At 40.0% G+C, this 24,386-nt stretch overlaps 1 protein-coding gene, 3 non-coding genes and 35 pseudogenes across 4 annotated transcripts; 25 read left to right on the forward strand and 14 right to left on the reverse strand.

The window, feature by feature from the left end:
* The first annotated feature begins 40 nt into the window (after positions 1-40).
* Positions 41-143, forward strand: LOC149610985 (5S ribosomal RNA; annotated as a pseudogene).
* Positions 144-501: 358 nt separating this feature from the next.
* LOC149610986 (5S ribosomal RNA) lies at positions 502-620 on the forward strand (annotated as a pseudogene).
* A 137-nt stretch (positions 621-757) lies between these two features.
* On the forward strand, positions 758-875 carry LOC149610987 (5S ribosomal RNA; annotated as a pseudogene).
* A 133-nt stretch (positions 876-1,008) lies between these two features.
* LOC149610988 (5S ribosomal RNA) lies at positions 1,009-1,111 on the forward strand (annotated as a pseudogene).
* Positions 1,112-1,232: 121 nt separating this feature from the next.
* Positions 1,233-1,351, forward strand: LOC149610989 (5S ribosomal RNA; annotated as a pseudogene).
* Positions 1,352-1,488: 137 nt separating this feature from the next.
* On the forward strand, positions 1,489-1,590 carry LOC149610990 (5S ribosomal RNA; annotated as a pseudogene).
* A 122-nt stretch (positions 1,591-1,712) lies between these two features.
* On the forward strand, positions 1,713-1,831 carry LOC149610991 (5S ribosomal RNA; annotated as a pseudogene).
* A 136-nt stretch (positions 1,832-1,967) lies between these two features.
* On the forward strand, positions 1,968-2,086 carry LOC149610992 (5S ribosomal RNA). The gene has a single exon (XR_016376851.1). It is a non-coding gene; the product is annotated as a 5S ribosomal RNA (ribosomal RNA).
* Positions 2,087-2,208: 122 nt separating this feature from the next.
* LOC149610993 (5S ribosomal RNA) lies at positions 2,209-2,327 on the forward strand (annotated as a pseudogene).
* Positions 2,328-2,463: 136 nt separating this feature from the next.
* LOC149610994 (5S ribosomal RNA) lies at positions 2,464-2,582 on the forward strand (annotated as a pseudogene).
* A 136-nt stretch (positions 2,583-2,718) lies between these two features.
* On the forward strand, positions 2,719-2,837 carry LOC149610995 (5S ribosomal RNA). Its single transcript, XR_016376853.1, has one exon. It is a non-coding gene; the product is annotated as a 5S ribosomal RNA (ribosomal RNA).
* Positions 2,838-2,959: 122 nt separating this feature from the next.
* LOC149610996 (5S ribosomal RNA) lies at positions 2,960-3,078 on the forward strand (annotated as a pseudogene).
* A 357-nt stretch (positions 3,079-3,435) lies between these two features.
* On the forward strand, positions 3,436-3,554 carry LOC149610997 (5S ribosomal RNA; annotated as a pseudogene).
* Positions 3,555-3,690: 136 nt separating this feature from the next.
* On the forward strand, positions 3,691-3,792 carry LOC149610998 (5S ribosomal RNA; annotated as a pseudogene).
* Positions 3,793-3,914: 122 nt separating this feature from the next.
* Positions 3,915-4,033, forward strand: LOC149610999 (5S ribosomal RNA; annotated as a pseudogene).
* A 137-nt stretch (positions 4,034-4,170) lies between these two features.
* Positions 4,171-4,289, forward strand: LOC149611000 (5S ribosomal RNA; annotated as a pseudogene).
* A 136-nt stretch (positions 4,290-4,425) lies between these two features.
* LOC149611001 (5S ribosomal RNA) lies at positions 4,426-4,544 on the forward strand. Its single transcript, XR_016376854.1, has one exon. It is a non-coding gene; the product is annotated as a 5S ribosomal RNA (ribosomal RNA).
* A 137-nt stretch (positions 4,545-4,681) lies between these two features.
* LOC149611002 (5S ribosomal RNA) lies at positions 4,682-4,784 on the forward strand (annotated as a pseudogene).
* A 122-nt stretch (positions 4,785-4,906) lies between these two features.
* On the forward strand, positions 4,907-5,025 carry LOC149611003 (5S ribosomal RNA; annotated as a pseudogene).
* Positions 5,026-5,401: 376 nt separating this feature from the next.
* LOC149611004 (5S ribosomal RNA) lies at positions 5,402-5,520 on the forward strand (annotated as a pseudogene).
* A 361-nt stretch (positions 5,521-5,881) lies between these two features.
* LOC149611005 (5S ribosomal RNA) lies at positions 5,882-6,000 on the forward strand (annotated as a pseudogene).
* Positions 6,001-6,136: 136 nt separating this feature from the next.
* LOC149611006 (5S ribosomal RNA) lies at positions 6,137-6,239 on the forward strand (annotated as a pseudogene).
* Positions 6,240-11,387: 5,148 nt separating this feature from the next.
* LOC149611007 (5S ribosomal RNA) lies at positions 11,388-11,490 on the forward strand (annotated as a pseudogene).
* Positions 11,491-11,611: 121 nt separating this feature from the next.
* Positions 11,612-11,730, forward strand: LOC149611008 (5S ribosomal RNA; annotated as a pseudogene).
* Positions 11,731-12,091: 361 nt separating this feature from the next.
* On the forward strand, positions 12,092-12,194 carry LOC149611009 (5S ribosomal RNA; annotated as a pseudogene).
* Positions 12,195-14,040: 1,846 nt separating this feature from the next.
* LOC149611010 (uncharacterized) lies at positions 14,041-18,810 on the reverse strand. The gene is made up of 6 exons (XM_089858822.1): positions 18,760-18,810; positions 15,897-18,671; positions 14,735-15,840; positions 14,511-14,658; positions 14,154-14,395; positions 14,041-14,080 (listed from the first exon to the last, which is right to left on the reverse strand). The coding sequence occupies exons 1-6, from the start codon at positions 18,808-18,810 to the stop codon at positions 14,041-14,043; spliced, it is 4,362 nt and encodes a 1,453-aa protein (XP_089714948.1).
* Positions 18,811-19,453: 643 nt separating this feature from the next.
* On the reverse strand, positions 19,454-19,556 carry LOC149611011 (5S ribosomal RNA; annotated as a pseudogene).
* Positions 19,557-19,692: 136 nt separating this feature from the next.
* Positions 19,693-19,811, reverse strand: LOC149611012 (5S ribosomal RNA; annotated as a pseudogene).
* A 122-nt stretch (positions 19,812-19,933) lies between these two features.
* LOC149611013 (5S ribosomal RNA) lies at positions 19,934-20,036 on the reverse strand (annotated as a pseudogene).
* A 137-nt stretch (positions 20,037-20,173) lies between these two features.
* LOC149611014 (5S ribosomal RNA) lies at positions 20,174-20,292 on the reverse strand (annotated as a pseudogene).
* Positions 20,293-20,429: 137 nt separating this feature from the next.
* Positions 20,430-20,548, reverse strand: LOC149611015 (5S ribosomal RNA; annotated as a pseudogene).
* A 137-nt stretch (positions 20,549-20,685) lies between these two features.
* On the reverse strand, positions 20,686-20,804 carry LOC149611016 (5S ribosomal RNA; annotated as a pseudogene).
* Positions 20,805-20,926: 122 nt separating this feature from the next.
* Positions 20,927-21,029, reverse strand: LOC149611017 (5S ribosomal RNA; annotated as a pseudogene).
* A 137-nt stretch (positions 21,030-21,166) lies between these two features.
* LOC149611018 (5S ribosomal RNA) lies at positions 21,167-21,285 on the reverse strand (annotated as a pseudogene).
* A 122-nt stretch (positions 21,286-21,407) lies between these two features.
* Positions 21,408-21,510, reverse strand: LOC149611019 (5S ribosomal RNA; annotated as a pseudogene).
* Positions 21,511-21,646: 136 nt separating this feature from the next.
* On the reverse strand, positions 21,647-21,765 carry LOC149611020 (5S ribosomal RNA; annotated as a pseudogene).
* Positions 21,766-21,902: 137 nt separating this feature from the next.
* LOC149611021 (5S ribosomal RNA) lies at positions 21,903-22,021 on the reverse strand (annotated as a pseudogene).
* A 362-nt stretch (positions 22,022-22,383) lies between these two features.
* Positions 22,384-22,502, reverse strand: LOC149611022 (5S ribosomal RNA; annotated as a pseudogene).
* Positions 22,503-22,624: 122 nt separating this feature from the next.
* Positions 22,625-22,727, reverse strand: LOC149611023 (5S ribosomal RNA; annotated as a pseudogene).
* Between the last annotated feature and the right edge of the window lie 1,659 nt (positions 22,728-24,386).

Below are 24,386 nucleotides of genomic sequence, written 5' to 3' on the forward strand. Positions count from 1 at the left end.
TCTCACTTAATTTAAATTCGAATTATTAACTAGCACTCTCGGCAACAGCCATATCGCGCTGAAAACACCGGTTCTCGTCCGATCACCGAAGTTAAGCAGCGTCGAGCGCAGTCAGTACTTGAAAACCCTGCGTGCCGTTGGCTTTTTCACTTTTGTTTCCTCTTTTAAATTCCACCAGATATGAAAAACCAAACATATCTTCTTTTTGTTATTGTTTTAAAAAGATGAAGGTTAATTTGTCTCACTTAATTTAAATTCGAATTATTTAGCACTCTCGGCAACGGCCATATCGCGCTGAAAACACCGGTTCTAGTCCGATCACCGAAGTTAAGCAGCGTCGAGCGCAGTCAGTACTTGGAAACACTGCGTGCCGTTAGCTTTTTCACTTTTGCTTACTGTTTTAAATTCCACCAGATATAAAAAAAGCAAACATATCTTCATTTTGTTATAGTTTTATAAAAATGAAGGTTAATTAAATTCAAATTATTAAATAGCACTCTCGGCAACGGCCATATTACGCTGAAAACACCGGTTCTCGTCAGATCACCGAAGTTAAGCAGCGTCGAGCACAGTTAGTGCTTTGGAGGGAGACCACTTAGGAACACTGCGTGCCGTTGGCTTTTTCACTTTTTTTTCCTCTTTTAAATTCCAATAGATATGAAAAAAGCAAACGTATTTTCTTTTTGTTATTGTTTTAAAAAGATGAAGGTTAATTTGTCTCACTTAATTTAAATTCGAATTTTTAACTAGCACTTTCGGCAACGGCCATATTACGCTGAAAACACCGGTTCTCAACGATCACCGAAGTTAAGCAGCGTCGAGCGCAGTCAGTACTTGGGAGGGAGACCACCTAGGAACATTACGTGCCGTTGGCTTTTTCACTTTTTTTTCCTCTTTTAAATTCCAATAGATATGAAAAAGCAAACATATTTTCTTTTTGTTATTGTTTTAAAAAGATGAAGGTTAATTTCTCTCACTTAATTTAAATTCAAATTATTTAGCACTCTCGGCAACGGCCATATCGCGCTGAAAACACCGGTTCTAGTCCGATCACCGAAGTTAAGCAGCGTCGAGCGCAGTCAGTATTTGGAAACAATGCGTGCCGTTGGCTTTTTCACTTTTGTTTACTCTTTTAAATTCAACAGATATGAAAAAAGCAAACATATCTTCTTTTTGTTATTGTTTTATAAAAATGAAGGTTAATTAAATTCAAATTATTAAATAGCACTCTCGGCAACGGCCATATCACGCTGAAAACACCGGTTCTCGTCAGATCACCGAAGTTAAGCAGCGTCGAGCACAGTTAGTGCTTTGGAGGGAGACCACTTAGGAACACTGCGTGCCGTTGGCTTTTTCACTATTTTTTCCTCTTTTAAATTCCAATAGATATGAAAAATGCAAACTTATTTTCTTTTTGTTATTGTTTTAAAGATATGAAGGTTAATTTGTCTCACTTAATTTAAATTCGAATTTTTAACTAGCACTTTCGGCAACGGCCATATCACGCTGAAAACACCGGTTCTCACCGATCACCGAAGTTAAGCAGCGTCGAGCGCAGTCAGTACTTGGAAACACTGCGTGCCGTTGGCTTTTTCACTTTTGTTTTACTCTTTTAAATTCCACCAGATATGAAAAAAGCAAACATATCTTCATTTGTTATTGTTTTATAAAGATGAAGGTTAATTAAATTCAAATTATTAAATAGTACTCTCGGCAACGGCCATATCACGCTGAAAACACCGGTTCGCGTCCGCTCACCGAAATTAAGCAGCGTCGAGCGCAGGCAGTACTTGGGAGGGAGACCACTTAGGAACATTGCGTGCCGTTGGCTTTTTCACTTTTTTTTCCTCTTTTAAATTCCAATAGATATGAAAAAGCAAACATATTTTCTTTTTGTTATTGTTTTAAAAAGATGAAGGTTAATTTGTTTCACTTAATTTAAATTCGAATTTTTAAGTAGCACTCTCGGCAACGGCCATATCACGCTGAAAACACCGGTTCTCGTCCGATCACTGAAGTTAAGCAGCGTCGAGCGCAGTCAGTACTTGGGAGGGAGACCACTTAGGAACACTGCGTGCCGTTGGCTTTTTCACTATTTTTTCCTCTTTTAAATTCCAAAAGATATGAAAAAAGCAAACATATCTTTTTTTTGCTATTGTTTTATAAAAATGAAGGTTAATTAAATTCAAATTATTAAATACCACTCTCGGCAACGGCCATATCACGCTGGAAACACCGGTTCTCGTCCGATCACTGAAATTAAGCAGCGTCGAGCGCAGTCAGGATTTGGGAGGGAGACCACTTAGGAACTCTGCGTGCGGTTGGCTTTTTCACTTTTTTTTCCCTTTTAAATTCCAATAGATATGAAAAAAGCAAACATATTTTCTTTTTGTTATTGTTTTAAAGATATGAAGGTTAATTTGTCTCACTTAATTTAAATTCGAATTATTAACTGGCACTCACGGCAACGGCCATATCACGCTGAAAACACAGGTTCTCGTCTTATCACCGAAGTTAAGCAGCGTCGAGCGCAGTCAGTACTTGGGAGGGAGACCACTTAGGAACATTGCGTGCCGTTGGCTTTTTCACTTTTTTTTCCTCTTTTAAATTCCAATAGATATGAAAAAGCAAACATATTTTCTTTTTGTTATTGTTTTAAAAAGATGAAGGTTAATTTGTTTCACTTAATTTAAATTCGAATTTTTAAGTAGCACTCTCGGCAACGGCCATATCACGCTGAAAACACCGGTTCTCGTCCGATCACTGAAGTTAAGCAGCGTCGAGCGCAGTCAGTACTTGGGAGGGAGACCACTTAGGAACACTGCGTGCCGTTGGCTTTTTCACTATTTTTTCCTCTTTTAAATTCCAAAAGATATGAAAAAAGCAAACATATCTTTTTTTTGCTATTGTTTTATAAAAATGAAGGTTAATTAAATTCAAATTATTAAATACCACTCTCGGCAACGGCCATATCACGCTGGAAACACCGGTTCTCGTCCGATCACTGAAATTAAGCAGCGTCGAGCGCAGTCAGGATTTGGGAGGGAGACCACTTAGGAACTCTGCGTGCGGTTGGCTTTTTCACTTTTTTTTCCCTTTTAAATTCCAATAGATATGAAAAAAGCAAACATATTTTCTTTTTGTTATTGTTTTAAAGATATGAAGGTTAATTTGTCTCACTTAATTTAAATTCGAATTTTTAACTAGCACTCTCGGCAACGGCCATATTGCGCTGAAAACACCGGTTCTAGTGCGATCACCGAAGTTAAGCAGCGTCGAGCGCAGTCAGTACTTGGAAACATTGCGTGCCGTTGGCTTTTTCACTTTTGTTTACTGTTTTAAATTCCACCAGATATGAAAAAAAACATATCTTCTTTTTGTTATTGTTTTATAAAAATGAAGATAATTAAATTCAAATTATTAAATAGCACTCTTGGCAACGGCCATATTACGCTGAAAACACCGGTTCTCGTCCGATCATCGAAGTTAAGCAGCGTCGAGCACAGTTAGTGCTTTGGAGGGAGACCACTTAGGAACACTGCGTGCCGTTGGCTTTTTCACTATTTTTTCCTCTTTTAAATTCCAATAGATATGAAAAATGCAAACTTATTTTCTTTTGTTATTGTTTTAAAGATATGAAGGTTAATTTGTCTCACTTAATTTAAATTCGAATTTTTAACTAGCACTTTCGGCAACGGCCATATCACGCTGAAAACACCGGTTCTCACCGATCACCGAAGTTAAGCAGCGTCGAGCGCAGTCAGTACTTGGAAACACTGCGTGCCGTTGGCTTTTTCACTTTTGTTTTACTCTTTTAAATTCCACCAGATATGAAAAAAGCAAACATATCTTCATTTGTTATTGTTTTATAAAGATGAAGGTTAATTAAATTCAAATTATTAAATAGTACTCTCGGCAACGGCCATATCACGCTGAAAACACCGGTTCGCGTCCGCTCACCGAAATTAAGCAGCGTCGAGCGCAGTCAGTACTTGGGAGGGAGACCACTTAGGAACATTGCGTGCCGTTGGCTTTTTCACTTTTGTTTTCCTCTTTTAAATTCCAATAGATATGAAAAAAGAAAACATATTTTCTCTTTGTTATTGTTTTAAAATGTGAAGGTTAATTTGTCTCACTTAATTTAAATTCGAATTATTAACTGGCACTCACGGCAACGGCCATATCACGCTGAAAACACAGGTTCTCGTCTTATCACCGAAGTTAAGCAGCGTCGAGCGCAGTCAGTACTTGGGAGGGAGACCACTTAGGAACATTGCGTGCCGTTGGCTTTTTCACTTTTTTTTCCTCTTTTAAATTCCAATAGATATGAAAAAGCAAACATATTTTCTTTTTGTTATTGTTTTAAAAAGATGAAGGTTAATTTGTTTCACTTAATTTAAATTCGAATTTTTAAGTAGCACTCTCGGCAACGGCCATATCACGCTGAAAACACCGGTTCTCGTCCGATCACTGAAGTTAAGCAGCGTCGAGCGCAGTCAGTACTTGGGAGGGAGACCACTTAGGAACACTGCGTGCCGTTGGCTTTTTCACTATTTTTTCCTCTTTTAAATTCCAAAAGATATGATAAAAGCAAACATATTTTCTTTTTGTTATTGTTTTAAAAAGATGAAGGTTAATTTGTCTCACTTAATTTAAATTCGTATAATTAAATAGCACTCTCGGCAACGGCCATATCACGCTGAAAACACCGGTTCTCGTCCGATCACCGAAGTTAAGCAGCGTCGAGCGCAGTCAGTACTTGAGAACCCTGCGTGCCGTTGGCTTTTTCACTTTTGTTTCCTCTTTTAAATTCCACCAGATATGAAAAAAGCAAACATATCTTCTTTTTGTTATTGTTTTATAAAGATGAAGGTTAATTAAATTCAAATTATTAGATAGCACTCTCGGCAACGGCCATATCACGCTGAAAACACCGGTTCTCGTCCGATCACCGAAGTTAAGAAGCGTCGAGCGCAGTCAGTACTTGGGACGGAGACCACTTAGGAACACTGCGTGCCGTTGAATTTTTCACTTTTTTTCCTCTTTTAAATTCCAATAGATATGAAAAAAGCAAACATATTTTCTTTGTGTTATTGTTTTAAAAAGATGAAGGTTAATTTGTCTCACTTAATTTAAATTCGAATTATTATCTAGCACTCACGGCAACGGCCAAATCACGCTGAAAACACCGGTTCTCGTCTGATTACCGAAGTTAAGCAGCGTCGAGCGCAGTCAGTGCTTGGGAACACTGCGTGCCGTTGGATTTTTCACTTTTGTTTCCTCTTTTAAATTCCACCAGATATGAAAAAAGCAAACATATCTTCTTTTTGTTATTGTTTTATAAAGATGAAGGTTAATATGTCTCACTTAATTTAAATTTGAATTTTTAAGTAGCACTCTCGGCAACGGCCATATCACGCTGAAAACGCCGGTTCTCGTCCGATCACTGAAGTTAAGCAGCGTCGAGCGCAGTCAGTTTTTGGGAGGGAGACCACTTAGGAACACTGCGTGCGGTTGGCTTTTTCACTTTTTTTTCCTCTTTTAAATTCCAATAGATATGAAAAAAGCAAACATATTTTCTTTTTGATATTGTTTTAAAAATATGAAGGTTAATTTGTCTCACTTAATTTAAATTCGATTTATTAACTGGCACTCACGGCAACGGCCATATCACACTGAAAACACCCGTTCTCGTCCGATCACCGAAGTTAAGCAGCGTCGAGCGCAGTCAGTACTTGGGAACACTACGTGCCGATGGCTTTTTCACTTTTGTTTCCTCTTTTAAATTCCACCAGATATGAAAAAGCAAACATATCTTCTTTTTGTTATTGTTTTATAAAGATGAAGGTTAATTAAATTCAAATTATTAAATAGCACTCTCAGCAACGGACATATCACGCTACAAACAGCGGTTCTCGTCCGATCACTGAAGTTAAGCAGCGTCGAGCGCAGTCAGTACTTGGGAGGGAGACCACTTAGGAACACTGCGTGCGGTTGGCTTTTTCACTTTTTTTTCTCTTTTAAATTCCAATAGATATGAAAAAAGCAAACATATCTTCTTTTTGGTATTGTTTTAAAAATATGAAGGTTAATTTGTCTGACTTTATTTAAATTCGAATTATTAACTAGCACTCACGGCAACGACCATATCACGCTGAAAACCCCGGTTCTCGTCTGATCACCGAAGTTAAGCAGCGTCGAGCGCAGTCAGTACTTGGGAACACTGCGTGCCGTTGGCTTTTTCACTTTTGTTTCCTCTTTTAAATTCCACCAGATATGAAAAAAGCAAACATATCTTCTTTTTGTTATTGTTTTATAAAGATGAAGGTTAAAAGGTGACACGACTTCCAGCACACGTAATCAAGTAGACAGTCTCCCTTAAATTGTCGTTAAGTGCGTAGAGTCAACGGTAATTTGCGGCTTGCTACTATCAAGAATGTCGGCTTAAACCAGCTACGGACACGACTATACGCCAGGACTTTGGATCAAAAGGGATACTCAAACGGACCGGATGTGTCTCCTCTGACTACTCCAACAAAGGTACCGCAACACCGCCGGAAATAAACGCCACCATCAATTCAAGTAATCCAGAAAGACGTAATTATCTACAGAACTGCGGAACGTTTTCGGTTTTTTTGCGGCATTATAGACTCAATGACTCTCGGTTCTCATTTTTTAAGAACATAACGCGTACGGTTATCTCAAGCGGTAGAAACGAGATAAAAAAATTACATTAAAACGTACAATTAGCTAACCGTATAAAAACGCTTTCGAAACCGGTAAAAAATAAACGGACAAAAAACAGCATCTAAACTATGGTCGAACAAAAAATCGCTTATCTTGAACTTAAACTGTGATTAACGAAATCCGAAGATCGCCAGATAGCCAAGGAAACAGGAACCGAACTAATCAATCTGCTCTCTTCTATTCATAGGTAGTTATAACGATTTATTTCTTCTTAAATTTTACACGTATTGGTACTACCAAACAATATCCACCCAAAGGACCGCTCTCACTGGCAATAAATACTAAAATGGAAGCCTCACTAAGTGATATACTTAGAGAAATGAAGGATTTGAGGGCAACGATAAAAACTGATGTAGATAAGATGGGGACTAAGATTAGGTCAGAAGTACAAACTATAGCGTTGAAGGTTGATGACATAAAAACGGCGATGAAAGAGACAAATGGAAAAATTGATAAGATATGTAGAAAAGGTCAAACATAACTATTATTATACACGGGTGTGAAGTAATTTGGAAAATTAAAGAAATTAATGTGAAACTCACTATGGTTCACCAGACTGAACGACGAGCCGCGGCTCGAAACGTCTCATTTTTAATTTGGATGTTTTAAATAAATTATTATTTAACTCTAATTACACGTGGTTTATCTCCGTAAATTTCTTTAATTTTCCAAATATGTAGAAAAGTTAATGAACATGAAACTAGAATAGAGAAACTTGAAAAGCAAAGCGAAATGGTAGAGGATATAAGATTTGATTATGATAGTTTTGTAATTGATATTAACAACAAGCTAGAATTAAAAAATAAAGAGATTAATGAGCTAAAACATAAGCAGGAACTTATAGAACTGGACAAACGAAGAAATAATTTAGTTTTAACCGGTATACCTGAAAAACCAGGTGAAACCAGAGAGCAGCTAGCAGATATCGTGAACGATATCTTTAAGGGATTAATGGGCATACCAACTAGAATACGACCCACACAAGTATATAGACGTGGTGAAATCCGTAGGATAGTTTTAAGTGTAGGAGACGCTGATACTAAAAGAGAGATCTTAAAAAAGGCTTACCAATTAAAAGGATCAAATATATTCATATCACATAATTTCACGCCGAAACAAGAATTTGCTCGATTGCATTTAAGACAGTTCTGTAAAATCCCTGGAAATGAGAAAACTAAATTTATTTCCCAAAAGGTGATGAAAAATATTATAACAATGAACTTGAACAAAAAGTTCTTGTAAAGAACTAAAATTAAATACCAATAAAATACTCTATATTTGTTATCCATAATAACCCAAAATGAAATTTATCTACTCGAACATCAGAAGCGCAAGATGTAATTTACCAAATCTGATTGCAACGCTAGCGACAAAAGGGATAGATCCGGATATAATAGCCTTAATAGAAACATGGTTTAGAGAAAAAACATTTTTATACCTGCAAAATTATAATTTTTTTGGAATAGGGAATAGACTAGGTGGGGGGGGGGTGGGATTCTACTGTAAACAAGATATAAAAATAATCAGAATATCAAACCTATGCATGTGTACGCAAGACGTGGAGAGTTATGTTATAAAGGTTTTAGAAACTGACGAAATCTATGCGATAATATATAGACCCCACTCCTCAAACTTTCACAATTTTTTAAATGCCCTGGAATTCATATTGGAGGGACTGGGAAATAATAAAAATAGGAAAATATTAGCAGGTGATTTTAATATAAACCTACTAGAAACCACTCCATGCTCGAATGCCTTAATAGAACTATGTTTGATCTATGGTCTCAAACAAACTGTCCAAACTCCCACTAGAACAACGATAAGCACTGCCACCTGTATTGATAATATCTTTATAAATTTTGAGGGCATTACCAAAGTACTAGCCAGCGTGGATATAACTGATCATAGGCCCTTATACCTTACCTCTACAACAATTCTGAAAAAAGACAACACAGTTAGATTAAGGGATTACAGTAAAACCATTTTACAAAAATTTAAATCAAGAATCAACAATATAAATTGGGAACAACTTTACAATAACTCTGACATTAATACGGCTTACGATTTCTTCGAAGAAAAAATCAGTGCCGAATATAACATGAGTTTTGCATACAAGACAATAAAATTAGGAAAATACTCGTGGATAACAGACGATATAAAAGAAATTTTGAGGAATAAACATAAAGCACAAAAAAGGTTTAGAAGATCGCCCGCACAGGTGAACAAAGATCAATACCTACATCTTAGAAACCAAGCAAACAATATTATTAGAAATAGCCGTAATGAGTTTTTCAGGAGTAAGTTATATGGTTCAAAAACGAATAAAGAAAAATGGCAAATTGTAAATCATCTATTGGGAAAAGGTCAAATGATCCCAGAACAAATTACATTACACCCTAATAAATTAAATGAATATTTTACTAGCAACGAATCTAAACCAATTAATGTTAAATCATTAAACTTTTTCGAACTAAACCCCAACACAATGGCTCTCTACGAAACCGACGAAGCAGAACTTGTAACCATAATTAACTCTCTCCAAAATAACTCGTCATCTGGCTTTGACGGCATAAAAGCTAAACCGCTGAAAATAGTGATAGAAAGCATAATAACCCCTCTTAAATACCTAATTAACTTATCCTTCAATCTAGGTATCTATCCAGAAAATCTAAAAAAAAAACCATAATAGTTCCAATTTTTAAAAGAGACGACCCAAAAACTCTGTCAAATTATCGCCCTATTTCACTTCTATCTATTATAGCAAAAATATTTGATAAAGCCTTTCACGTGCGACTCAACTCCTTCGTGGAGAAATTTAACATATTATCGGAATTTCAATTTGGTTTCCGTAGTGGAAATGGTACAATGGAAGCATTAGGGGGAGCATACAAGTATATTCTAGAGGCACTTGATCAAAGTGAAATCTGTGTGGGCGTTTTTCTGGATCTGCGAAAAGCTTTCGATAGTGTAGATCACGAACATCTACTAAACAAACTATACAAACAAGGGATCAGAGGAACTGCAAGTGCGTGGCTAAAAAGCTACCTAGAAATTAGACAATGCTACACTAGAGTGGGAAGGGATTTATCTGCGCCAAGTCAATTAATGTCTGGAGTTCCGCAGGGCTCTATAATATCACCACTCTTATTTAATCTATTTATAAATGACCTCATTAAACAGGCACCGTCTGGTCACATGTTCATGTACGCAGATGACGCGCTCCTTTTATATAAATCCGCAAACCCAATAAATGCAATAGATCAATCAAACCACTACCTAGATAAGATATTTAAGTGGATCACAGATAATGGGCGTCTCCTTAATATAAAAAAGACGGAATGCATAATATTCCATAATAAAGGTACAGATGTCAGTAGGGTACTAAATGGTATCGAACTTAATAAGGAAAAAATTAAAATAGTAGATAAATACAAATACCTAGGCCTATACTTTGATAAACACCTGACCTGGGACAGTCATGTTAATATAACCAGCTCAAAATTAGCCCGAGTGACTGGATTACTTTACCATTGTAGAAAAATGGTACGCAGAAATATTCTAATTGAAATATACCACGCATTATTTAATTCGGTGCTCTCCTATGGAATACAATTCTGGGGCAACACAACAAAAGCTAATAAAAATAGGATACATATCCTACAAAAAAGGGCAATTAGATCAATATATAATTTATCATTTAGAGACCATTCCCAAGAGAACTTTACTAGGGCAAAAATTTTAAACATACAAGAGAGTATACAGTATAATAGCTTATGTTTCATATACACAAACATTTGGCGGGAAAATAGCCTACTAAAAATGAAGCAGAAAAATAGACATACTAGATCACTAGAGCTATTAGATTTACCTAAATGTAACACTTCAAAAAAATTCACGTCTATATTTTATACGGGAATAAAATTATATAACACAATATCACCTGAAATTCAAGCAAAACCGACATAAACTAGATTTAAAAAGACTATAAAATCACTAATATTAGAAAAAAATAATAAAACCTTCACTTTTTTATTTAATTTGTTTTTATAAAGCCACCTTTGGCATAACCAATTGTTAAACGTTTTATATTATACCATGCCACTGTTCAATTTTAAGTGGATATAACATATATTCCTTAATTCTTTTTTTATGAATCTTTAACACTAATTATTATAATACACCATTGTTAAATCTATTTTTTATTTGATTAAATTGAATTGTTGTTTTAAATTAAGCAGATAGGCACGGGGCTTACAAGTCACAATGTGACTTAGCCCAGTAGAAAACAGTATATATAATGAAAAGGAAAAAATAAACATTTTTGAATTTTTTTTTTTTTGAATTTGAATTTGAAAAATAAATTCAAATTATAAAATAGCAGTCTCAGCAACGGACATATCACGCTACAAACAGCGGTTCTCGTCCGATCAGTGAAGTTAAGCAGCGTCGAGCGCAGTCAGTACTTGGGAGGGAGACCACTTAGGAACACTGCGTGCGTTTGGTTCTTCACTTTTTTTTCCCCTTTTAAATTCCAATAGATATGAAAAAAGCAAACATATTTTCTTTGTGTTATTGTTTTAAAAAGATGAAGGTTAATTTGTCTCACTTAATTTAAATTCGAATTATTAACTAGCACTCACGGTAACGGCCAAATCACGCTGAAAACACCGGTTCTCGTCTGATCACCGAAGTTAAGCAGCGTCGAGCGCAGTCAGTACTTGGGAACACTGCGTGCCGTTGGCTTTTTCTCTTTTGTTTCCTCTTTTGAATTCCACCAGATATGAAAAAGCAAACATATCTTCTTTTTGTTATTGTTTTATAAAGATGAAGGTTAATTAAATTCAAATTATTAAATAGCACTCTCAGCAACGGACATATCACGCTATAAACGCCGGATCTCGTCCGATCACTGAAGTTAAGCAGCGTCGAGCGCAGTCAGTACTTGGGAGGGAGACCACTTAGGAACATTGCGTGCCGTTGGCTTTTCCACTTTTTTTCCTCTTTTAAATTCCAATAGATATGAAAAAAGCAAACATATCTTCTTTTTGTTATTGTTTTAAAAATATGAAGGTTAATTTGTCTCACTTAATTTAAATTCGAATTATTAACTAGCACTCACGGCAACGGCCATATCACGCTGAAAACACCGGTTCTTATCTGATCACCGAAGTTAAGCAGCGTCGAGCGTAGTCAGTGCTTGGGAACACTGCGTGCCATTGGCTTTTTCACTTTTGTTTCCTCTTTTAAATTCCACCAGATATGAAAAAAGCAAACATATCTTCTTTTTGTTATTGTTTTATAAAGATGAAGGTTAATTAAATTCAAATTATTAGATAGCACTCTCGGCAACGGCCATATCACGCTGAAAACACCGGTTCTCGTCCGATCACCGAAGTTAAGAAGCGTCGAGCGCAGTCAGTACTTGGGAACACTGCGTGCCGTTGGCTTTTTCTCTTTTGTTTCCTCTTTTGAATTCCACCAGATATGAAAAAGCAAACATATCTTCTTTTTGTTATTGTTTTATAAAGATGAAGGTTAATTAAATTCAAATTATTAAATAGCACTCTCAGCAACGGACATATCACGCTACAAACGCCGGTTCTCGTCCGATCACTGAAGATACGTGACATTTGAGATCCCACAACACCGCTCCCGGGTGTGCTCGAACCATTAACCTTTTGAATAACAGCGGAGCGCGCTAACCATTGCGCCACGGAAGCTCAGAAATTAAATGGTTGTCACGTATCTTGGAAAAGTTTTGACTTTTTACGCTACATCTAAGACCCCATAACACCGCTCCCGGGTGGGCTCGAGCCACCAACCTATTGGTAACAGCTGAACGCGCTAACCATTGCGCCACGGAAGCCCAAAAATTACATGTTCGTCAGGTAATGTGGAAAAACACTGAATTTAAACGTTACATTTGAGACCTCACAACACCGCTCCCTAATGGGCTCGAACCACCAACCTTTTGAATAACAGCGGAGCGCGCTAACCATTGCGCCACGGAGGCCCAAAAATTATATGGTCGTCAGGTATTGTGGAAAAACTTTGGCTTTATACGTGACATTTGAGATCCCACAACACCGCTCCCGGGTGGGCTCGAGCCACCAACCTATTGGTTAACAGCCGAACGCGCTAACCATTGAGCCACGGAAGCTCAGATATTAAATGGTTGTCACGTATTGTGGAAAAGTTTTGACTTTTTACGCTACATCTAAGACCCCACAACACCTCTCCCGGGTGGGTTCTGTAACGGCCATATCGCAAACGCGAAATGGCGTTACCCCTGGTAGGCCGTTGCTCCTCATAACGTTAAAATTAGCGAGCTTGGGGTAGCAGCGGAATGAGCATACGCTTGTAAAACTATCAGGGGGGTCTAAGAAAGTCCTATTGCACCGCTTAACTGTCCTAGTCGGAATCCCGACAGAGACCTTTGGTCAAGGGGGAAGGAACTCTTAGACCCAACTCGAGACCTGTGTCTATAAAAGGAGGGGCCGGGGACCAGGAGGATATCTTTATCTTTTGGCTGCTCAACGAAGAGAGGAAGCTCTGCTTTTTACCTTGTATTTTATTTTGTACTTTTTATTTTAAACTTTAAAATATGACTGGGTGAGTGAGAATAAATTATTTTAGTGAAACAGTGCTGTATTACTCTAGGGTAAGCCTACCAGTTTTGTAGGGCTTAGAAACTGGCGCCCAACGTGGGACTTTGAGATAATAGAGTAATACATGTACTTAGTTTAATTTTTCTCTAAGTTTAATTTAAAAAAGTGTTGTGGTCGCGAGCCGATTTAGTTGATTGAAAGTTAGTTTAGTTTAGAAATTAGTGATTTTAGTATAGTGATACCACTATATTGAATTATGCCGGAAACAAGATCCGGGGTTTCCACTAATAATGACGAAGGAGCAGTGTCCGGAGACCCGGCGCTGCAAATGAGTCAAATTATTAGTGATGCCCTGCGTCAAGCCTTCCAAGGTTTTGTCTCAGGTAGTGGGGCAGCTAACGTTGGAAATCCAACGCAAACTCCCCAGGTAAGGTTGCGAGTAGACGGACGCTCCAACCTAGATATTGATACGATATGAAGGAGCGTCCACGACTGAGAGTCTACGTTACTTTATTATCAAGCCATGTAAAATACAACTGAGCGTTAAGCTGCATTGTCATTGTTTATATATCAGTTTGCTTATCTTATCAGTCCTACTAAGCTTATCTTGTTAGATCTATTATTGGTCTATTTCGTCTAAGTCTATTATTGATCTATAATATAACATCTTCCTTTCGTTATACAATTATATAAAAAACAAGGGAATGCCCGTCGGGACTGTAGTTCTAATTTTAAAATTAATATTAACAGAGTTAAAAAGTGATTTTTGATAAGGGGTTTTTAAAATACGCAATATACGTTAGTTCTGGCTGCGCCGAGTTCTTTCTACGTCCGGGTATCGTGCTGGGGGATAAGCCTGTCGCTTTGGTCGTGCTGAGACTGGCCCGGTTGTTGGATTCGGAAATGGTGGTCTTGCGTTTAAGAATGGCGACGGTGGGATGTTGTGGTGACTTGGTGGAGAGAGTGTTCTTGGCGTGGTTGTTGGGCACCTGGTGGGGAGAGGGGGCGCAGGTGTCCCGACGACTGCTCTGTTGTGGTTGCTAGGATTAGTTTGTGCTGTTACTAGCCTTCTCGTTGTCGTGAAGTACTGAGTCTGCGGGTTCGAATCTCCAGTGTACGTAGGAGGGATTGGTCTTGTGGGCTCCCGTGCTTCACCAGGGTTGTTATCTGGTGGATTCCGTCGTTCTGGTATGTGTTGGGGTCGCAGATGGTGGCGAGTTCTCCGGAGGACCTGGTTTGACTGTGTTTGAATTCTGAATGATTGCGGTTCTGGAGCTCTTGAGAGTACTGTTGCCTTTCCCCACTGCCGGGGGCCAATGTAGTGATAGACTTTTGTGCCGGGGGTTAAGTCGAGATTCTTTGGTGTATGCGCTGCTCGCTGGTTTTGGACCATCACATGTTTCTGCTTGTCCAGCTGCTCTTGAATGTGTCTTATTGGGAAGTGTGGGAGGAGTGTCCGTGTTGATGTTGTCAGCGGCGTGCGGATTCTCCGACCCATAAGCATTTCCGCAGGCGAAGGCAGATATCCCCTGGGCGTTGACCGGTATTCCATGAGGATTTCTTGCATGTCCTTCCCTTCTTGTTGGGCCTTGTAGAGCATATTTTTAATCGTCTGGATGGTGCGTTCCGCTAGGCCGTTCGATTGCGGGTGGTGTGGACTGGACGTTGTGTGCTTTACGCCCCATTGTTGAAGGAACTGGTGGAAGTTGCTGGAGTTGTATGGCGGTCCGTTGTCTGAGACTAACGTCTGCGGTGCTCCGTATCGGGCAAAATGGGGGTTCAGGAAGTTGATCACCACTTCGGAGTTTGTCGATTTCAGCTCTTGTGCCTCTGCGAACTTGGAAAAGTAATCTACCAAGAGGATAATTTTCTTCTCATTGAGGTGAAAAATATCAGTTGCAACTATTTGCCATGGGCGTTGCGGTGGTGTGTGAGGGTGGATCGGAAGTGGCACGTTCGCGCGGCTCCGTCTCTGGCATGTGTCGCAGCTCTTTACGTGATCCGTTATATCCTGCGACATCTGTGGCCAGTAAACGTGAAGTCGGGCCCTTGTTAGACAGGCTGCTATTCCTTGGTGCGCTGCGTGTATATCTCGTAGAGTTTCCGGACGTTGGCCAACTGGCACGTATAGGCGATCTCCGCGGTAGATGAGCCCGTGGTCTTCGTGGAACTCCTCTTGAATTCCCCATAGTGGTTTTAAGGAAGGGTGGAGTTTATTGGGGGTTGCTGGCCACCCTTGTCGTATGTATTTTAGTAACGCTTGGGATGTTGTGTCAGTGGTCATCGCGTTTTTGATCTTGGTTATCTTGTTTTCCGGGAGGGCCGTCGTCGTCGTGTGCAGTGTTACACATGTTCCTTCGAGGTCCGTTGTATCTATGTCCTTCTCTTTACGTGGTGCTCGAGATAGTGTGTCTGCTACGTACAGTTGCGAGCCGGGTACGTAGGTTACCTTCAGGTTGTATCTCGCTAGTTTAAGGACGAGCCGCTGAAGACGTGGTGAGAGTAGGTGCAGTGGCTTTTGGACTAATGATGTTAGTGGACGGTGGTCTGTCTGAACGATGAGCTGGTTCCCACGACGTAATAATGAAACCGCTCGCAGGCGTAAACTATCCCCAGTAGTTCACGCTCAATGGGGGCATAGTTTTGCTGTGTGGTGGTGAAAGACGTCGATGCGTATTCGACTGGCCTGTTGTCTTGGATTAGAACGGCTCCTACGCCTTCCCGGCTGCTGTCGACCGAAATCGTTGATTGGAGGTTGGGGTTGTATAGAGCCAGTATTGGTGCGGTAGTCACCAATCGCTTGAGCTTGTTGAATGTTGCGTCGGCGTTTGTATCCCAGGTAAATGTGATATCCTTTTTCAGGAGGTTGCGTAGGGGCGCGGCTTCCGACGAATGTTGGGGCAGAAACTTGGCCAGGTAGTTTATCATGCCTAAGAAACGCTGTAGTGCTGTGCGTTCCGTCGGTGGTGGGATGGCTTGGATCGCCTGGGTTTTCGATGGTGCGATCTCGAGTCCCTTCGGAGATATTCGGTGGCCCAGGTAGGTAATTGCTGGGACGGCGAGTTGCATCTTGCTGGTGCTGAATGTAAGTCCATTCTGGCGAGCTCGTTCTAGGACTGTGATAAGGGTCCGATTGTGCATATTTTTCCTGGTAGCCAATAGAAAGTCATCTGTCGAGATATGTATCGCAGGGAATTGTGCCGGCGGGTATATTGAATGCATTATCCTTTGGAAGACGGATGACGATGTGCAGATTCCGAGAGCAAGACGTACGAAACGATATCGTCCGAAGGGAGTGGCGAACGTGCACAGTAGCGAGCTGTCGTGGTCGAGCTCAACTTGCCAAAATGCGCTTTGTGCATCTAAGACTGTGAAAGTGTCAGCGTCATGGAGGTTCGAAAATATTTCCTGCGCTGTTGGCATTGGATGTGGTTCCAGTCTTATGGCAGGGTTGAGCTTGCGTGGGTCGATGCATATCCGGACCGGTATCGGTTTTCCTTCTTGTCGAACTACTACCATGGGGTGAACCCAGTCCGTGGGCTCCGTCACGGGGACTATTATGCCTAAGGATTGTAGACGTGCTAGCTCTTGAGCTACTTGTTGGTGCAGAGCGTGTGGAATTTGGCGCGGAGCGCTGATTGATGGGATTGCTCCTGGTTTGAGTTGTATTCTATGCTTTCCTGGAAGTTTTCCGATGCGGTCGAAGACGTCTCCATACATTCGGATTATCTCAGCCGGTGTCATTTGGTCGACGATGTGCTGGGGTGGCAGTGGTCCTGGTATGTTGTCTTCGGTGTACGCAGTGGTGGCGTCGATAGCATCTACCGTCCGGGGGGGCGATAGTGGGCGTTCTCTCATAAGAGTTGCGCGTTGACCGGCATGGCTTGGGTTTTTGTTGCGGCGGATGAGGCCAAGCTCCACTGAGGCTGTTGCGCCCAAAATCGGTGTTGTTTTGTGTGGAGTTACGTAGAAACATTGATCTGCGCCCGCCGCGAATGATGCGCACCTAAGGTATATCACTCCTGTGATATCTACCGTGTGTCCGGAATATGTGCGGACCGTGAATGGTGGTTTGTGCATAGGTGGCGGTATGGGGAGACTGTTGTAGATCCCTTCGTGGATAATGTTGACCTGGGATCCTGTATCGAGTTTCATGATGACTGGGTTGTTTGCGAAGTAGATGGTTTCTAACCATTCGTCTCCCTGTGTGCGCGGGGAGGTGATGTCGTGACAGTGAAGGGTGAGTTCGGAGCAGTATGCCGTGTCGTATGGTCCTTCGGTTTCATGCGACGTGTTGGAGTAGTACTCGACTGGCGGGTCATCAGTTGGCCAGTTTGGCGCGGCTGGGGCGAGGTGTGTCTCGTGAACGTTCTGCGCATGGCACTGTGAGGCCCAGTGTCCAGATTGGGAACATATGTAGCAGCGTGAATGTTGGGCAGGGCATGTGCTTTGCCGGTGATGCGATGTACCGCAGTTTGGGCACCGTTGTTGTGTGCTTGGACGGGAGCCTTGGCGGTGTGTTTCCCAAGGCTGACGTTGCTGTGGCATCGGGTGTCGATTGTGTGTGCGGGTAGTATTTGAGCTGTGGTATTGGCGTTCCGCTCGTAGAGTCTGTGGGTCATTATTGATCCGGTTGGTGGGGTGCCGGTATGGGCGGCGCGGCCGTGAACGCGAGCTGTGGATGGCGTCGACCGCCGACGTTGATTGGTCGGTTGGAGCTGGGAGTCCCATGGTGCTGGCATGTTTTGTGGCGGATTCATCAGCTTGGCATTTTGTGATGGCGTGGTCTAAGGTCAGGTTTGATTCAGCGAGTAGAGCGCGTCGTAATTCTTCTTTAAATATACCACAGACGATTTGAGTGCATATTAGTGACGAGCGTTGATCGCCGAAGTCGCATTGTACCGCTTTCGTTTTTAAGTCGGTGATGTACGAGTCAAATGGTTGATGTGGGGCTTGCTTCGATGTGAAGAACAGGTAGCGAGAAGCGATGATGTTTTTGTATGGAGCGTAGTAAACGTCGAAGGCCTCATAGATACGGCTCAGGGTAATCTCCGGCGGAGTAGGAATGGTCAGGGTGTCGTAGACGCGGCGACCCGATGGTCCGAGAATGTGCAGGAAGATGGCGACTTGGACGTCTGCTGGCTCTGCTGATAGTTTCGCGGCTAAGGCGTAGATTTTAAAGCTTTTCTGGTACTCGGTCCAGGCGGCGGCGGGGTTGGTGGTACCGGGGTCGAAGGCGTCAGGGCTCTTAAAAGACGTGGAGGTCATGATGCAAGACGCGGGCGGCGCGACTGGAGGGAGGGCGGTTTCCGCGGACTGGGTCGCGACGAGTGGGCAATGGGTTCAAGTATCTGACACCATGATACGATATGAAGGAGCGTCCACGACTGAGAGTCTACGTTACTTTATTATCAAGCCATGTAAAATACAACTGAGCGTTAAGCTGCATTGTCATTGTTTATATATCAGTTTGCTTATCTTATCAGTCCTACTAAGCTTATCTTGTTAGATCTATTATTGGTCTATTTCGTCTAAGTCTATTATTGATCTATAATATAACAGATATGTTTGCTTTTTTCATATCTGGTGGAATTTAAAAGAGGAAACAAAAGTGAAAAAGCCAACGGCACGCAGTGTTCCCAAGTACTGACTGCGCTCGACGCTGCTTAACTTCGGTGATCGGACTAGAACCGTTGTTTTCAGCGTGATATGGCCGTTTCCAAGAGTGCTAGTTAATAATTCGAATTTAAATTAAGTGAGACAAATTAACCTCCATCTTTTTAAAACAATAACAAAAAGAAAATATGTTTGCTTTTTTCATATCTATTGGAATTTAAAAGAGGAACAAAAGTGAAAAAGCCAACGGCACGCAGTGTTCCTAAGTTGTCTCCCTCTCAAGTATTGACTGCGCTCGACGTTGCTTAACTTCGGTGATCGGACGAGAACCGGTGTTTTCAGCGTGATTTGCTCGTTGCTGAGAGTGCTATTTAATAATTAGGATTTAATTAACCTTCATCTTTATAAATCAATAACAAAAAGAAGATATGTTTGCTTTTTTCATATCTAGTGGAATTTAAAAGAGGAAACAAAAGTTAAAAAGCCAACGGCATGCAGTGTTCCCAAGTACTGACTGCGCTCGACGCTGCTTAACTTCGGTGATCGGACGAGAACCGGTGTTTTCAGCGTGATATGGCCGTTGCCGAGAGTGCTAGTTAATAGTTCGAATTTAAATTAAGTGAGACAAAATAACTATTATCTTTTTAAAACAATAACAGAAAGAAAATATGTTTGCTTTTTTCATATCTATTGGAATTTAAAAGAGGAAAAAAAGTGAAAAAGCCAACGGAACGGAGTGTTCGTATGTGGTCTCCGTCCCAAGTATTGACCGCGCTCGACGTTGCTTAACTTCGGTGATCGGACGAGAACCAGTGTTTCCAGCGTGATATGGCCGTTAACGAGAGTGCTATTTAACAATTTGAATTTAATTAACCTTCATTTTCATAAAACAATAACAAAAAGAAAATATGTTTGCTTTTTTCATATCTGGAGGAATTTAAAAGAGGAAATAAAAGTGAATAAGCCAACGGCACGCAGTGTTCCCAAGTACTGACTGCGCTCGACGCTGCTTAACTTCAGTGATCGGACGAGATCCGGTGTTTTCAGCGTGATATGGCCGTTGCCGACAGTGCTATTTAAAAATTCGAATTTAAATTAAGTGAGACAAATTAACCTTCACCTTTTTAAAACAATAACAAAAAGAAAATATGTTTGCTTTTTTCATATCTATTGGAATCTAAAAGAGGAAAAAAAAGTGAAAAAGCCAACGGCACGCAATGTTCCTAAGTGGTCTCCCTCCCAAGTACTGACTGCGTTCGACGCTGATTAACTTCCGTGATCGGACGAGAACCCTTGTTTTCAGCGTGATATGGCCGTTGCCGAGCGTGCTAGTTAAAAATTCAAATTTTAATTAAGTGAGACATATTAACCTTCATCTTTTAAAAACAATAACAAAAAGAAGATATGTTTGCTTTTTTCATATCTATTGGAATTTAAAAGAGAAAAAAAAAGTGAAAAAGCCAACGGCACGCAATTTTCCTAAGTGGTCTCCCTCCCAAGTACTGACTGCGCTCGACGCTACTTAACTGCGGTGATCGGACGAGAACCGGTGTTTTCAGCGTGATATGGCCGTTGCCGAGAGTGCTAGTTAAAAATTCGAATTTAAATTAAGTGAGACAAATTAACCTTCATCTTTTTAAAACAATAACAAAAAGAAAATATGTTTGCTTTTTTCATATCTATTGGAATTTAAAAGAGGAAAAAAAAGTGAAAAGGCCAACGGCACGCAATGTTCCTAAGTGGTCTCCCTCCCAAGTACTGACTGCGTTCGACGCTGATTAACTTCGGTGATCGAACGAGAACCGGGGTTTTCAGCGTGATATGGCCGTTGCCGAGAGTGCTAGTTAATAATTCGAATTTAATTAACCTTCATCTTTATAAAACAATAACAAAATGAAGATATGTTTGCTTTTTGCATATCTGGTAGAATTTAAAAGAGGACACAAAAGTGAAAAAGCCAACGGCACGCAGTGTTCCGTAGTACTGACTGCGCTCGACGCTGCTTAACTTCGGTGATCGGACTAGAACCGGTGTTTTCAGCGTGATATGGCCGTTGCCGAGAGTGCTTGTTATAAATTCGAATTTAAATTATGTGAGACAAATTAACCTTCATCTTTTTAAAACAATAACCAAAAGAAAATATGTTTGCTTTTTTCATATCTATTGGAATTTAAAAGAGGAAAGAAAAGTGAAAAAGCCAACGGCACGCAATGTTCCTAATCGGTCTCCCTCCCAAGTACTGACTGCGCTCGACGCTGCTTAACTTCGGTGATCGGACGAGGACCGGTGTTTTCAGCGTGATATGGCCGTTGCCGAGAGTGCTAGTTAATAATTCGAATTTAATTAACCTTCATCTTTAGAAAACAATAACAAAATGAAGATATGTTTGCTTTTTTCATATCTGGTGGAATTTAAAAGAGGAAACAAAAGTGAAAAAGCCAAAGGCACGCAGTTTTCCCAAGTACTGACTGCGCTCGACGCTGCTTAACTTCGGTGATCAGACGAGAACCGGTGTTTTCAGCGTGATATGGCCGTTGCCGTGAGTGCTAGTTAATAATTCGAATTTACATTAAGTGAGACAAATTAACCTTCATCTTTTTAAAAGAATAACAAAAAGGTAATATGTTTGCTTTTTTCATATCTATTGGAATTTAATAGAGGAAAAAAAGTGAAAAAGCCAACGGCACGCAGTGTTCCTAAGTGGTCTTCCTCCCAAATACTGATTTCGCTCGACGCTGCTTAACTTCGGGGATCGGACGAGAACCGGTGTTTTCATCGCTATATGGCCGTTGCCGAGAGTGCGATTTAATAATTTGAATTTAAATTAAGTGAGACAAATTAACCTTCATCTTTTTAAAACAATAACAAAAAGAAAATAAGTTTGCTTTTTTCATATCTTTTGGAATTTAAAAGAGGAAAAAATAGTGAAAAAGCCAACGGCACGCAGTGTTCCTAAGTGGTCTCCCTCCGAAGTACTAACTGCGCTCGAAGCTGCATAACTTCGGTGATCGGACGAGAACCGTTGTTTTCAGCGTGATATGGCCGTTTTCGAGCGTGCTATTTAATAATTTGAATTTAATTAACCTTCATTTTTATAAAACAATATCAAAAAGAAGATATGTTTTCTTTTTTCATATCTTGTCGAATTTAAAAGAGGAAACAAAAGTGAAAAAGCCAACGGCACGCAGTGTTCCGTAGTACTGACTGCTCTCGACGCTGCTTAACTTCGGTGATCGGACTAGAAACGGTGTTTTCAGCGTGATATGGCCGTTGCCGAGAGTGCTAGTTAAAAATTAAAATTTAAATTAAGTGAGACAAATTAACCTTCATCTTTTTAAAACAATAACAAAAAGAAAATAAGTTTGCTTTTTTCATATCTTTTGGAATTTAAAAGAGGAAAAAATAGTGAAAAAGCCAACGGCACGCAGTGTTCCGAAGTGGTCTCCCTCCGAAGTACTAACTGCGCTCGAAGCTGCTTAACTTCGGTGATCGGACGAGAACCGGTGTTTTCAGCGTGATATGGCCCTTGCCGAGCGTGCTATTTAATAATTTCAATTTAATTAAACTTCATTTTTATAAAACAATAACAAAAAGAAGATATGTTTTCTTTTTTCATATCTGGTGGAATTTAAAAGAGGAAACAAAAGTGAAAAAGCCAACGGCACGCAGTGTTCCCAAGTACTGACTGCGCTCGACGCTGCTTAACTTCGGTGATCGGACGAGAACCGGTGTTTTCAGCGTGATATGGCCGTTGACGAGAGTGCTAATTAATAATTTGAATTTAATTAACCTTCATCTTTATAAAACAATAACAAAGAGAAGATATTTTAACAGTTTTTTGAAGGAATATCGTTACATTTGCTTGAATTAAAGCAAAAAGTACAAAAATTATGGTTTCAGTGGTTATATTTGAAAATAGTTAAGAAATACTCAAAATATGCTTCTCTGGACGTGAAACGTCGATTTTGAAAATGTTATTAAAAATCAAGGTACATTTTTATTTATTGTTTAATCGAGATGAAATCACTTTTAAGGAGTATTTTATGGGGAATTAAGCTGAATTCGGTAATAAATTTGTCCAGAAAATATGCATTCAAAAATGTACCGAAAAAATCCCTTGTTTTTTTTCTGCAAGATACAAAATCCGTGACTACGATTTCTTATGGAAAATTGAATTTTAACAGTTTTTTTTTGATTGAATGTCGTTACATTTGCTTTAATTAAAGCAAAAAGTACAAAAATTAATGTTTCAGTGGTTATATTTGAAAATAGTGAAGAAATACTCAAAATATGCTTCTTTGGCCGTGAAACGTCGATTTTGAAAATGTTATTAAAAATCGAGGTACATTTTTATTTATTGTTCAATCGAGATGAAATCACTTTTAAGGAGTATTTTATAGGGAATTTAGCTGAATTCGGTAAAAAATTTGTCCAGAAAAAAATGCATTCAAAAATGTACCGAAAAAATCGCATGTTTTTTTTCTTCAAGAGACAAAATCCGTGACTACGATTTCTTATTGAAAATTGAATTTAAACAGTTTTTTGAATGAATATCGTTACATTTGCTTGAATTAAAGCAAAAAGTACAAAAATTATGGTTTCAGTGGTTATGTTTGAAAATAGTGAAGAAATACTCAAAATATGCTTCTCTGGCCGTGAAACGTCGATTTTGAAAATGTTATGAAAAATCGAGGTACATTTTTATTTATTGTTCAATCGAGATGAAATCAGTTTTAAGGAGTATTTTATAGCGCGTTTGGCTGTTTACCGAAAGGTTGGTGGTTCGAGCCCATCCGGGAGCGGTTTGTGAGGTCTCAGATGTGACGTAAAAATTAAAAGTTTTTCCACAATACCTGACGACCATTTCATTTCTGAGCTTCCTTGGCTCCATGGCTAGCGCGTTCGGAGGTTAACCAAAGGTTGGTGGTAAGAGCCCACCCGGGAGCGGTGTTGTGGTATCTCAAATGTGACGTATGAAGCCAAAGTTTTTCCACAATACCTGACGACCATTTAATTTTTTGGCTTCCATGGCGCAATGGTTAGCGCGCTCGGCTGTTAACCGAAAGGTTGGTGGTTCGAGCCCACCCAGGAGGGGTGTTGTGAGGTCTCAGATGTGACGTAAAAAGTAAGAGTTTTCCACAATACCTGACGACCATTAAATTTTTTGGCTTCCGTGGCGCAATGGTTAGCGCGTTCGGCTGTTAACCGAAAGGTTGGTGGTTCGAGCCCCCGGGAGCGGTGTTGTGGGATCTCAAATGTAACCAATCTTTTGAAAAACAGCTGAGCGCGCTAACCATTGCGAAACGGAAGCCCAAAAATTAAATGGTCATCAGGTATTGTGGAAAAACTTTGCTTTTTACGTTACATTTGAGACTTCACAACACCGCTCCCGGGTGGGTATGAACCACCAACCTT

The sequence above is a fragment of the Phalangium opilio genome, unplaced genomic scaffold, assembly GCF_054372755.1.
Source record: "Phalangium opilio isolate 3A_F unplaced genomic scaffold, DU_Popi_V2 ptg000329l_1, whole genome shotgun sequence".
In the NCBI taxonomy this organism is placed as follows: domain Eukaryota; kingdom Metazoa; phylum Arthropoda; class Arachnida; order Opiliones; family Phalangiidae; genus Phalangium; species Phalangium opilio.

Excerpts from the sequence above, each read along its gene's own strand:
- LOC149611010 (XM_089858822.1), bottom strand. The coding sequence starts at position 18,810 with ATGACAATGCAGCTTAACGCTCAGTTGTATTTTACATGGCTTGATAAT. Across the intron at positions 15,841-15,896 it reads CATCGTTCAGACAGACCACC|CGGCTCGTCCTTAAACTAGC; the intron begins GTCCACTAACAT and ends CCACGTCTTCAG. Across the intron at positions 14,396-14,510 it reads TCCACCAGATAACAACCCTG|CAACCACAACAGAGCAGTCG; the intron begins GTGAAGCACGGG and ends AACTAATCCTAG.